We start from the raw sequence: 12,182 nt of genomic DNA on the forward strand, positions 1-12,182 counted from the left end.
CTGTGATTTTGTGCTAGATTATGCTTCTAGAATACTTTTGTTGTGTGTTTCTTCTGGTTTAAATATTTAGTAATTGTTTTTTAGAATGCTCTAGGGGCACCAACGTTAGTATCTCATGATTTGGATGCATGCTAGATAATGAAATATGGTTCGTTATTAGTTGTCTAAAACCTCCCTTTAGAGAGATAAGTGAGAAATTTTCTTAAACAAGTGGTATGGGAGTGATTATTTTTATTAACATATTTTTATTAATGTATTATAGGGGGACAAATTTTATTTTAGCATGTTGATTTTGGCATGGTAGTAAAGCATTATGTCTTCTGATGACATTATATGATTCAAAAAATATTTCTAAACCAAATAATTCAATATTAGTGGTTCTGTTTCTTTGGAAAGTTAATCTGACATGCTTAACTCTATACTTTCAGAGAAACAAAATAGATACTATATATAATCAAAATTTACTTATTCTTATCTGCTCACAATTTTTTTTAGTCTTTAACAAATATATCTTCTGAATGAGTTGTTGTTTACATGTTAAAATGCTTATATTTTCAGTGGTTCAATGGGCAAAATGACTTTTAACTTCTAATTTTTTTTCATGTTTCATTCTTCTTCCTTTTAGGGTAGAGCCTGGATCAGAGTAGCCCTCATGGAAAAACATTTATCTGAATACATCTCTACAGCTCTGAGAGACTTCAAAACAACCAGGTTTAAAAGTCCTTTTAATTTTCAAATATATACTTATAAGAGTCACTTAAAGACTTAGAAATAAGACTCATTCATTTCTAGAACCTCATTTTTTCCTCTTGTTAGTAATACTCAGATAAATCCACCATCTTCTCAGGAAATGCAATTCGTCAATTAAACCTACATCTTCCTTGGTTTATCTTTTCAGGCTTCACATTATGCCTAGAATATCTCTTCAAATTATTTGTCATTCTCACTTTTTCAGCACTTGAAGTTTCATTCTTTCCACAGATTTTTCCCTGACCAATTTAAAGAAAAATCTAACCATGAAGTTCCTATATAATTCTTTCTCTTTCTGTACTACAACATTTATTTCTTTGCTTATAAAGAATATAAATAGATCATTCATTTCTTTAATTCACATATAGTATAATTACCGATTGCCTGATTGTCTTTTTAGGGCAGTCTGTACCAATGTTTTTGTGTTGAGTTGTGTACATTTAAGAGATAACATACTGTGCCATGTGAAAAACAGGACTTCATTAATTTTTGATGGTGATAAAAAAGGGCTCATATTAGGATAAAAGTTATTCCTGTTACTCCCTGCTCTACTAATCTATATTTATAGCTTTTGTTAAATATAAACAACTTTTCTCCATTTCAAAAGTGTTTGTAAATTAAATATTCAATAATTTTAATACCCTAGACATGTACTGTTCAGTACAGTAGCCACTAATCACATGCCACTATGTAAATTAAAATTAATTATGATTAAATAAAATTACTAATTCACTTCTTCAGTGCTGTGTCACATTTCACATATTCAGTAGCTATGTGTGGCTCATGGCTACCGAATTAGACAGCATAGATATAGAACATTGCTTTATCATAGAAAGTTTTATTGGACAGCAGTGCATTAGACACTTTTAAATTGCCATACTTTTTTCAACCTCATTAATCATTTCTGAAAGAGAAGAAAAGAATGACAACTATAAACCAGTTTTAATAGTGAAAGTTAGGAACATATATAAAGAAATCCAATCTGGAATCTTAATTTCCATGTCCTAATGCAGTTCTTGAGAAAATCTGGGCATTCATTATGACATTCTTTTAGCTGACTAGCTGGTACAAATTACAATATCTTTACTTAGGTATCTCTATGTTTTTAGGTAATAAAATAGTAAATTTTTCATTTGGAAGATAAATACTATCATAATTAAAATTTTGACCAGGATATAAAGAGTTTTAACTAAAAGAACTATTTGCATAAAGTAAATCAATATGATTTGCTCGGGATATTTCTAAAGATGAACATTGGGGTGATAATAACTTACATATTTGAAATGAATCTTAAGAAATGAAAATTTGTTCCTTTTATTTATCATTATAAGCAAATAATTGTGAAAGATACTACTTATTGAGGATAATAAGACTTTGAAAATAAAAATAGTATCAAAAACTCATAGATCAAACCTAAAAATCCTAAATTAATAAATCCAAACTAAATTTACAAAATAATTATCTCCTGTACAATAACAAGATTACACTAAAGTTATGATTTCTAGATAGAAATTAAAGTATTAATAACATCTATTAGTTGTTAGTCTTGTTTCTTAGTTTAGGCAGTTGGGTGGGGTAGAAATCATTCTTGAATAGACTATTTTTAGAATGAGTGGTTTAAATATTTAAAGGGAAATGCTTTTTGCCTTGTTCTCAGTTGTTAGCTATACTTTTTGATAAAAAGGAAATGATTCAGCTCTAAAAAAGTCCATGAAGTAAAAACATTTTTGTAACTATATATAAACATTTATTATTCAAACAGAAACATGGCTTAGAATATGTGTATATACATACATCAATACGTATACACACACATAAACACACACAGGAACTAAGTAGGGAGTTAGTTAAAAATCTCATTTTAGAAGTTAACTGAAAAATGCAGTTGCAAAAGATAGTCTTTTTAAAAACTATTTCCACTTTTTTTACTGAAATCAAACCAAAGAAATTTCTTTATAATTATAAGTAAATGTGACTGTGAATCTTTAGACAAAATATATCCGTTTGGAAGATTACTTTGTAAAACACAAGCAAACTATTGGAAAGCATAGTCGCACCTTACCTTTTGTCTGTTTACTCTCTGACATAAGTGCTGTAGAAATGAGAAATGATCTCTCGTCCTTTAGGAATCTTGGGAGTCTCTGAATCAAGTGATTTCTTCTTCTACTCTTCACAGATATAAAGAGTAATGACGTCCTTTAAAATGGTGATACAAGTTTTTACCCCAGCACAGAAGGAGGAGCTACATGAGCTAAGACAGGCAAGCTTGAAGTACTAATCAGTGAAAATCCAAGGTTAAGATTGGGTGGAGAAACTGTGGGGAATGGAAACACAATAAATCCTCGTCTTGGAGTAAATGATGATGGTTCCAATGTATTAGAGAAATTCATGGGATCTTTTTGCTAAGATAGAGGATATTTGGTGAGCAGTTGAAAACCCTTCAAGAGTTTCATGGGTTAGAGATGGGGATGTTATTGGGAAATAGCCAGAGCTGGGGAGTCGGCAGAGGCAGTATTAAAGTTGGAGCTAAAAAAAAGGTGAACTGTTTTAGTAGGTTACTGGGAAGACCTAGAAATAAAGAAGTAAGGTAGAAGCTGAATTAATTTGCTCAAAATTTAATTTTCTCCCACCCACAGACTGAAAAATAATTAGAAAAATTAAGCTGAAAATACAAGTATGACATATGAAACAAGACTCAAAATATTCTAGTAAGAATTTGAGGTAACAAATATGGAAAATATGAAGTTGAGATAAAATTACTTTGAAGTTACACCGCAGTAACTTAATTTTAACGACAAAAGTTGTGTCCAGAAGAAATGTTAATTTTCTCAATATTATAGTAGGAGTAAGAGGAGTGAAGTATAAAACTTCAAAAATTACCGAACTATCAGGAAGTAAAAAAAATATGAGTTGATAAACATTTTTCTCAGTTATAAAAAGTAGAAAGAATAGTGATAAATTACTAAATCTTTCAAGAGTCAAGAAAGAATTTTGCAATCTGAATCTGTTTAAAGATTTTACATTATTAAGATGAAAAGTAAACATTTAAAGGTATTTGAGGAGGACTACTGCCTCAAAACATATACAGAAATTAACTCAAAATGATTCAGGTTTAAATTTAGCTTTTAGAAGAAAACATAGATGTAAATCTTCATGACCTGGAATTAGGCAATAGTTTTCTAGATATGATACTAAATGCAGAAGCCATAAAAGAAAAAAATAGATAAATTGGACACAGTTAAAGTGTAAAACTTTGTGTTTGGAAGAATACTATCAAGAAAGTGAAAGATGACCCATAGACTGGGAGACAATTTTTGCAAAGCCTAGAACTGATAAGGGACTTGTATCTAGAATATATAAAGAACCCTTACAACTCAGTAATAAAAAGAGAACATTTAAAATTGGCAAAGAATCTGCATAGACATTTTTCCAAAGGAGATGTGCACATGAACAATAAACCCATGAAAGATGATCCTTAACCATCAGTGAATTATAAATCAAAACAATGAGATGCCACTGCACCCCCACTGAGATGGGTACATTTAAAGGACACATAATAACAAGTGTTGGCAAGGATGTGGAGTAATTAGAACCCTCATATATTTGTGGTGGGAAAGTAAAATAATGCAGCCCCTTAGAAAAAACACTCTGTCAGTTTCTCTAAAAGTTAAATATAGAGTCCCCATATGACCCAGTACTTGACTCCGAGAGAGAGAGAGAGAGATCACCAATTGAAAAGATGTTCACAAAAAAAATGTGTACACACATTATTCATAATAGCCATAGAGTGGAAACAAGCCAGATGTCCATCAACTGATACATAAGCAAAGTATGTATTCCATACAGTAGAATGTTAATCATCCAAAAAAGAAATGAAGTACTTTTGCTGCTGCTCCCGGTACTTACACAATTGGTTGCTCATTCAGTGTGGGTCTGGTACCTCTTTTGTGAAAGAGTAGCTGACTCCAGAGCTTACCATGGCCATTGAAAAGCCCAAGGAAGGAGTCAAGAATGAGAACAGTGATTTTATTAATTTGAAGGTGGTGGGCCAGAATGGTTTTGTGGTGCAGTATAAGAAGATTAAGAGGCATACATAGCTTAATGAAAGCCTATTGTGAAAGACAAGATTTGTCAACAAGACCCATCAGATTCCCATTTGAATAGCAGCCAATTAATGAAACACACACACACACACACACACACACACACAATAGGAAATGGAACATGAAAGTACAATTGATGTGTTCCAGGAGCTGACAGCACACACTAAAAAGGGGACCTATTATTTTACTTCAGAATTCTGTTCCTACAGAACAAGAATCCATTTTTAGGAAACTGCAATTTGGTTCCATCACATCCTGACTACTACAGTATAGGTTTTTCTGTTCTTTCATTTTCCCCATCCCCATTCCCTTATTGTACATTAAATGAAGGCAGGATGTGAAAAATGCTTGTTCAGTGAAAATACCCCTTTTGCTTGTGCTCACGCTCATTTAGCTCTTATCTTGATATGCCAGTACATTATTTTGCTTTTACTGTTTAACAGAGAAAGAACATATAAATCCTTGCATACCTTGTTTGATTGGAAAAATTTAATGTTTTTCATTTATCATTATAAAACCAAAGACAGTTTTATATAACTTTTGTATGTAGCTACATGTAGGTCTTTACATGTAGGTCTTTACATGTAGGTCAACCTGTTTTTCAGTAGGGATAAATTACTTCAAGAGAAATGAATCCTAGTTTTCCTTTCAAGTCAAGCATCTTATTTAAATAAACTTCTTTCAAACATTTTTTTAAAAAGATATGAAGTATGTGCTACAACATGGATGAATTTTGAAAACATATTGTCAAAGAACTAGTCACAGAAGACCAGATAGTATATGATTTCATTTATATGAAATGTTTAATGTAAGTAACTCTATACAGATAGAAAGTAGATCGGTGGTTGTGTGGGCAGGGCTGGGTGGGGTGAGAGTTTTGGAAGGATGGGGTATGACAGCTTATGAGTACATGGTATCTTTTTGGGGTAGTGGAAATATCTGAATATACTAAAAACCATTGATTTGCACTTTTAATGGTGAATTATATGGTATGCAACTACATTTCAATAAGGCTGTTTTAAAATTATTTATTTTCGGTGGCCGTGAAGCTAGAGAGGGCCCAGCTGGGCTGAAGAGGCCGGATCTTACTGTCCTCACGGCACTTTGACTCTCCCCCGAAGGCCCTCAATAAAATATTTTGATACCCCCCCAAAAAAAAATTATTTAAGGCTTATTGAATTACAATTGAGATAAGAAAGATGACTAATCTAGGTTTGTATAACTGAAGAAAGGAAGTTTAGAGCCCCACTATTTCACAGAGAAAACAGAATCTCAAATGTAAGTTTATCTCTAGAATAGTTCAGTTTTAAAAGTGTCGAGTAATTATTCAACTATTGTTTTTTTTGCATGGTCTGTAAAAATGGTTTTTGGCTTATTGAATATATGAAAGATATTTTAATAAGTTTGGTTTAAAATTTTATTCTTGTTAGTAAATCTACATATTCCTGGAAACATGTAAGAAAAAGCTTCAGGATATATTTGGCATTATTCTATAGTAAAGATAAGAATAATCTTCCTGGTCTTCCATACAGACATGAAACTTGAGAGTAATAAGCATTCAACTGTCCTTTAAAAACTGCTATTTAGAGAGAACTGTACATTTCTATTAATTAGTCAAAGACCTTCTTTCATTAGAAAATTAAACTTATCATAAATGAATGCTGTTATTCCTATCACCAATTACACCTTAACCATATTCTCTTTGTGCTTTTTCGTTGTCTTGAAATGTCTCTCCTCCTGTCAGAGGCCACATTCTTCTGAATCCTATCCTCATTCACCTCTTTAGTTATCACCTTTTCCTCTCATCCTCAGTCTTGTTCCCACTGCTGGACCATTCCCACCCATATAGAAATATATACTGATATCATCTACCTTAAAAGGAATAGCTTCTCCATTAAGCCTATATTTCCCTTTACTACACATTTCCATGTTCTGCTTCATTACTAAACTATCAAAAATATTTATACACAGTTGTCATTTCCTTACCTTACTCTTCTCTTTACTCTTATCTAGCTTCTGCCCCTCACAACTCCACCAATGATAATATTTTAAAGAATACCAGTAATCTCTAAGCTACCAAATTTAATGGACATTTCTCTGTCTATATTGTACTCCATTGTCCAGCTAAAACAGTTGGATACTTACTCTTTCTTGAAAAACCTCTTTGCCTTTAACTTGTATATAAAATTCCTTGGCTTTGCTTTCTCCCTCTATAATTGCTCTTTCTCAGGCTTCTTTTCCTCTTCACAATTTCTAAGTGTCGGTGTTCTCTGGGCTTAGTTCTCCATTGTCTGCTCTTTATTCATTTTTCTTTCTGTCTCTCTTCCTAGAATTTCATTCATCTGCCTGTGGCATTAAATGCCACCTATATAATCCACTGCATTTCAATTTCTAGATAAATAGTTGAGATATCTTGACCCTTCCTCCCGACTCCAACTCTGTTTACCCCTTCTTAGCAATGGTTTCACTACCTACTTGTATGGCTGATCAAGTCAGAATCTAGAATTTATATTTGATTCCTCTTTCTCCCTCATCCATTAGCAAGTCTTGTCAGTCCTCTCTCCAAAATCTGTCTGCAATATATCCATTTATCTTTATCTCCATGACTGCTGCAGTAATGCATACCTCTCTTATCTCCCGCCTACACTCTTCTCTTGGCCTCCCAACTGAGCTTCCAGTTCACCTTCTGCTAGTAGCCATCCAGCTTCTAGCCATTCTTAAAAGAAAAAGAGAGAATGTTAATTCCTATTTAAATGGTTTCTCATTATGTTAGCCAGCAGGCTTTGCAAATATTTTCTGGAGTCAAATCCTGGTTTTACCACTCTCTAGCTATGGAATCGTAGGCAATTTGCTTAATACTTCTGTGGCACAATATGTGAGTGGTAAAGTTAAAGAAGATAATTAAGGTAAAGCACTTATAACTATGCCTGAGACTCAGTAAATGGTCACAGTTATTATTAAAGTTATGCGGCCTACAAAACCCTAGGTGATCTGATTTCTGGGGGCCTAAATTCTTAGGCTAAACCCTTGGGAATGCTTTTCTTCAAATTTTGATGCTTCTTCAATTTTTCTTTATCTCAGCAACCTATTTACTTTATACTACTTATCATTTCTAATTATCTTTTTATTTTGTTTGTTGCCTGTCCACTCTCCTAGACTATCAGCTCCACAGAGAGGGGTTATGTTTAGCTAGTACCTAAAACAGTTCTTGCTACAAAGCAGGAATTTATTTTATATTTCTTGATTAAATAAATAACGAATCTCACTTTCTTAGCAAGACCTTTGGACATTTACTTTTTAGTTTTTCATTCTGATTCAATTTGAATTTGAATAAAATATAGCATTTATTTATAATGCTGTAATGTGTTTTGCATGCCATGATGGAGAACCTTATCTCAAAGTTTCTTATATAAAGACTAAATTAGTGAAGAGAACAAGAAAAATTTTTCTTTGGTTAAGATAAATTTCACATATTTTAATATGCACTTTTAATGTATAGAATAACTTCTGACTTTTAAAAAAGGAAATTTTGAAAACATGATATTGTGCAATATCAACGAAGTTTATACTGGTTGTTTACTTTGGATCCCACCCAAAGGATATTTGTTATTGAAGTACTTGAAAAGCCTTAAAATAGTCTTACTGAATGAACACTCAGGATAGCATTATAGAGACATATTTCAATTAGAGTTAAATTATATGTTACAAGAGAAAAAAGTATTGTTTTTATTAGAGTATTATTTTAAATACTTTTATAGTTTCTAATATTTTTCTTGTCAATATACGAAGAATTGGAAAAAGTATACCTAATGATAAGTGGAGACTTTTCTTTCAGTTTACAGCCATATCAGATAATTGCTCACAATTTTCCTTTGCTTCTAAAAAACAAAACTTTCTTAAAGATATACTATAATATATAAATCTTTAAATGGAAGTCATATATATTTTTCACCTTGGTACTTTCAATATTTATAATATGTTTTTGCAGTTCAGTACACTGTTTTGGTTAGACCCTTCTCATACAAATATTTTCTTTAGAACAAAAAATATTTTCAACAAAAGGAAATTTTTTTAGCGTATACCTTACTATTTTGGATTAGTCATCTTAGACTTTATTTTTGGCTCATTCATTACATAACGTTGGTTATATAAACAAACTTTATTAATGCTCCAATTTTTCTACAGATAAAAATGAAGAGGTTGAAAACTTACAGTCTTTTGAAGTCTTTGAAAGTGTGGATAACGGGAATCAGATTTTCAGTCAAAATTATTGACGTGTTAGTTTAAGGAAGTAAAAAGTTAAAATTTCCTAACAGTTTCTACCTCTTTAATACATATGAATGACTTGTCATTGATTAAATGATTAAAATAAGATCTTTTTCAGATCAATTCAGTACTCTTTTATAGACTGAGTTATTTTTAATGTTATTTCAAAGTTCTGAAAAATATTTTTTTCTTACCGGAACTAGTAATGAAAAAGTTCAGCGTGCAAAATGGAGGATTCTCTTAACTAGCCCTTCCTCTTCTATTTGCCCTTCTCTCTCCTCTGTTGCAGTAAAGACTGTTATATTTAATCAAGTCTGTACAATATTATGCTTCAGGTATGGTTTTATTCGAGTGGAATTTTTGATTTCACATATAGCAAGCATGACTTACATTGGTTAGCTTTAAAAAATCATTAATAACACTAATGCCAAAAACTTTATTAAAACAATATTATATATACATAAAATAAAACTTCTAAAACCAATTAGTGTTTGTTTTTGGTATTCTTAAATAGTCCCTAATACAATGTTGACATTAGAAAACAAGGAATAGTTTTGATCTGACTCTTAGAATGTAGTGGGCTCAAGATAGGAAGATTAAAAAAAAAAAAAAAAAAAAGACCTTATTTAGGAAAATACTAGGAATAATGGGTAATTCCCAGTATCAAAAAACAGAATTATTTTCTAAAGCATATGTCCCACAAAATTTGGTGATTTAGAACCATTGGACATAGTTCTTCTAGGAGTCAATAAAATACTCTGTCAACAGCCAATTTAGCCATTGGGGTAGGGATGGGGGGGAAAATCTCAGAGTTGTCTAGATATCTTTACCTTTTTGTGAAACACCTCAATTGAATATATATAAATTACTTACATATATTTTACTAGTCTTTGTTAAGCTGAAAGTTCTAGGTTTTTTTTAATGTGAATCAATAATAGCAATTCCCATGGTTCCGAGGAAACAACTAACATCTAATCCAAGCTAGTCTTCCTACCGTGGTTGTTTGCAGCCTTACATCTGTCAGAGGGTAAATAGTGGTGTCTTTCCTTTGTACTTTTTATTTATTTAAAATTCATTATGAACCATAATAGATATTAAATTCTTTAAATATTTTTGTTTTACAAGAAATAGTATGGTTTAATAGAAGATATATAGAACTTTAAGAAGAATTGGGTTTCCTCCTTGAGCAGTTCATCAACATGAGCTTGAGAAAATTGTTTTAACCTAATTGTTTTCTTGACGGTGAGTTTGAAACTAATGGCAATTCCTTCCTCATTTACTTCATGGGCTTTTTTGCAAGTATTAAATTATATGTATGTAAAAGTATTTGGTAAACTATGAACTATTCAAAATTGGTGGTGGTATTATGGACATATTAAAATCTTTTTCAGCCTTTAAAAACTCAAATACAGAAAAAAGCAAATCAAATTTTATTTACTAAATGGAGTGTTAGTGGGGTGTTATAGCTTAGTGTTTACTCTCTATATGTAATATATATCAATATAACAATTTAATGAACCCTGGTTACCAAACATAAACTAGTTTTTGTATAGTATTTTTTTTTAAAGTAAGTTCAGTGATCTTACATTCTGCCTAGAAAAATACCTTTAGCTCATTTTTGATATGTTTTTCTTAGTTTTTATTTTAAATATTTTAAAATAAAGTTGTATTTTTCAAAATTAACAACCAAAACAGAAGGCTTTACAAGGATTAGCAAAATTATTCATAGTCATATTTTGTCAAAGAGATAATGAATACTGTATTTTGTTTTTCATATGCAACCACCTTGGTAGCTCATCTGCCCTATTACTATTGGAGTGTTAAATGTTAGCATAAAGTACTAATAATCACGTCCTCCTATTTCTCAATTTGGGTAATAACTCTTGGATTACAGAAAAGCAGAATGTATGTTTGTGTTTGTTCTATTTATAGAACAATATCTACATCATTTTGAAAATAGACCAGTATAAATGACCATGAATTTGCCACCTTTCAGATTACATTTATATTGTTTCACTAATAGGGAAAAATGTTAGGTGGTCTAGACCCATTGAAAGAGTCAGTTTGGGGATTCTTTTTAAGAGAGATGGAAACAAAATAATTTTTTTGTTATGGTGACAGTCTCTTTTTTAAATACTTACAAGACCCGGATGAATCAAGTGTGTTTTTATTTATTTTTATTTATTTTTTAGTATGTTTTTATTTTGACAAATAAAATTTAATTCTTTCTACTTTAGTTTGGACTCTAAGTGATTTCTCTAGATGAAATTTCGGTCTTTTTTTTTAATATTTATATATTCACATTTCATTTTTTAGGAGATTTTATGAAGATGGAGCGATTGTTTTGGGTGAGGAAGCAAATATGCTTGCTGGCATGCTACTTGGGCTCAATGCTATTGATTTCAGGTACTTAATCTAAATGTGTTTGATTTCTAAATTATTCTACCTTATAATAGTTTCTCAGGATTTTTTTCTTTCAATTTTCTGAGAAAAGCATTCAGTTGGATATTGATATGTGATTCATGTTCTCTTTCAAATGACATAAGTTTTCTAAATGGGTTTACTTTTTGAAAAGAGACTCTCTCAAACTTACAGAATTAACTGAAAGTCTTGCTCACTAAATGGGTAAAAAAAGGGCTTAGATTACATTCCTTAAGCAGAAAAATCATGTACTCTGGTAGCAACTGAAGGAAGGTTTTGGATCTCATCTCTCAGTATTTTTCAGCTACCGCTTTAAAATGAAAAGAAATACACTAAAAGTAGATTCAAAGCCAGAAAGATTTTCCTTATCTCATCTGTTTAGATGAAGAAGATCCTGACAGGGTATTGTGTTTCTTGTGTTATGTATATAGAATATAAAAAATATTGTTGATATTTGCTTTTATTGTCCACAAGATGAATTGATCTCAGACTAATAAGTGCCAAAAAGGGACATTGTAAGTTCTTTTTAGATTTATGAAAGCATCTTTTTACATCTCTTTAATTGATTCAAGATTTATATTATACTAAAAGTAAAAAATTTGTCTCTAACAAAAGCACAAAGCATAAGAATGAAGGAAATAT

At 31.1% G+C, this 12,182-nt stretch overlaps 1 protein-coding gene and 1 pseudogene across 4 annotated transcripts in view; both read left to right on the forward strand.

Annotated features, from left to right (window-relative positions):
- Positions 1 to 12,182, forward strand: part of RUNDC3B (RUN domain containing 3B) — a 121,894-nt gene that overhangs the window by 59,357 nt on the left and 50,355 nt on the right. For all 4 annotated transcript variants that reach the window (XM_016148004.2, XM_016148001.2, XM_016148003.2 and 1 more), the window contains 2 exons: positions 626 to 711; positions 11,436 to 11,525. In XM_016148004.2, the coding sequence (XP_016003490.1) occupies positions 626 to 711; positions 11,436 to 11,525 (176 nt within the window). The remainder of the gene's footprint in view (positions 1 to 625; positions 712 to 11,435; positions 11,526 to 12,182) is intronic.
- On the forward strand, positions 765 to 5,691 carry LOC118610695 (annotated as a pseudogene).

The sequence above is a fragment of the Rousettus aegyptiacus genome, unplaced genomic scaffold (genome assembly GCF_014176215.1).
Source record: "Rousettus aegyptiacus isolate mRouAeg1 unplaced genomic scaffold, mRouAeg1.p scaffold_m13_p_13, whole genome shotgun sequence".
In the NCBI taxonomy this organism is placed as follows: domain Eukaryota; kingdom Metazoa; phylum Chordata; class Mammalia; order Chiroptera; family Pteropodidae; genus Rousettus; species Rousettus aegyptiacus.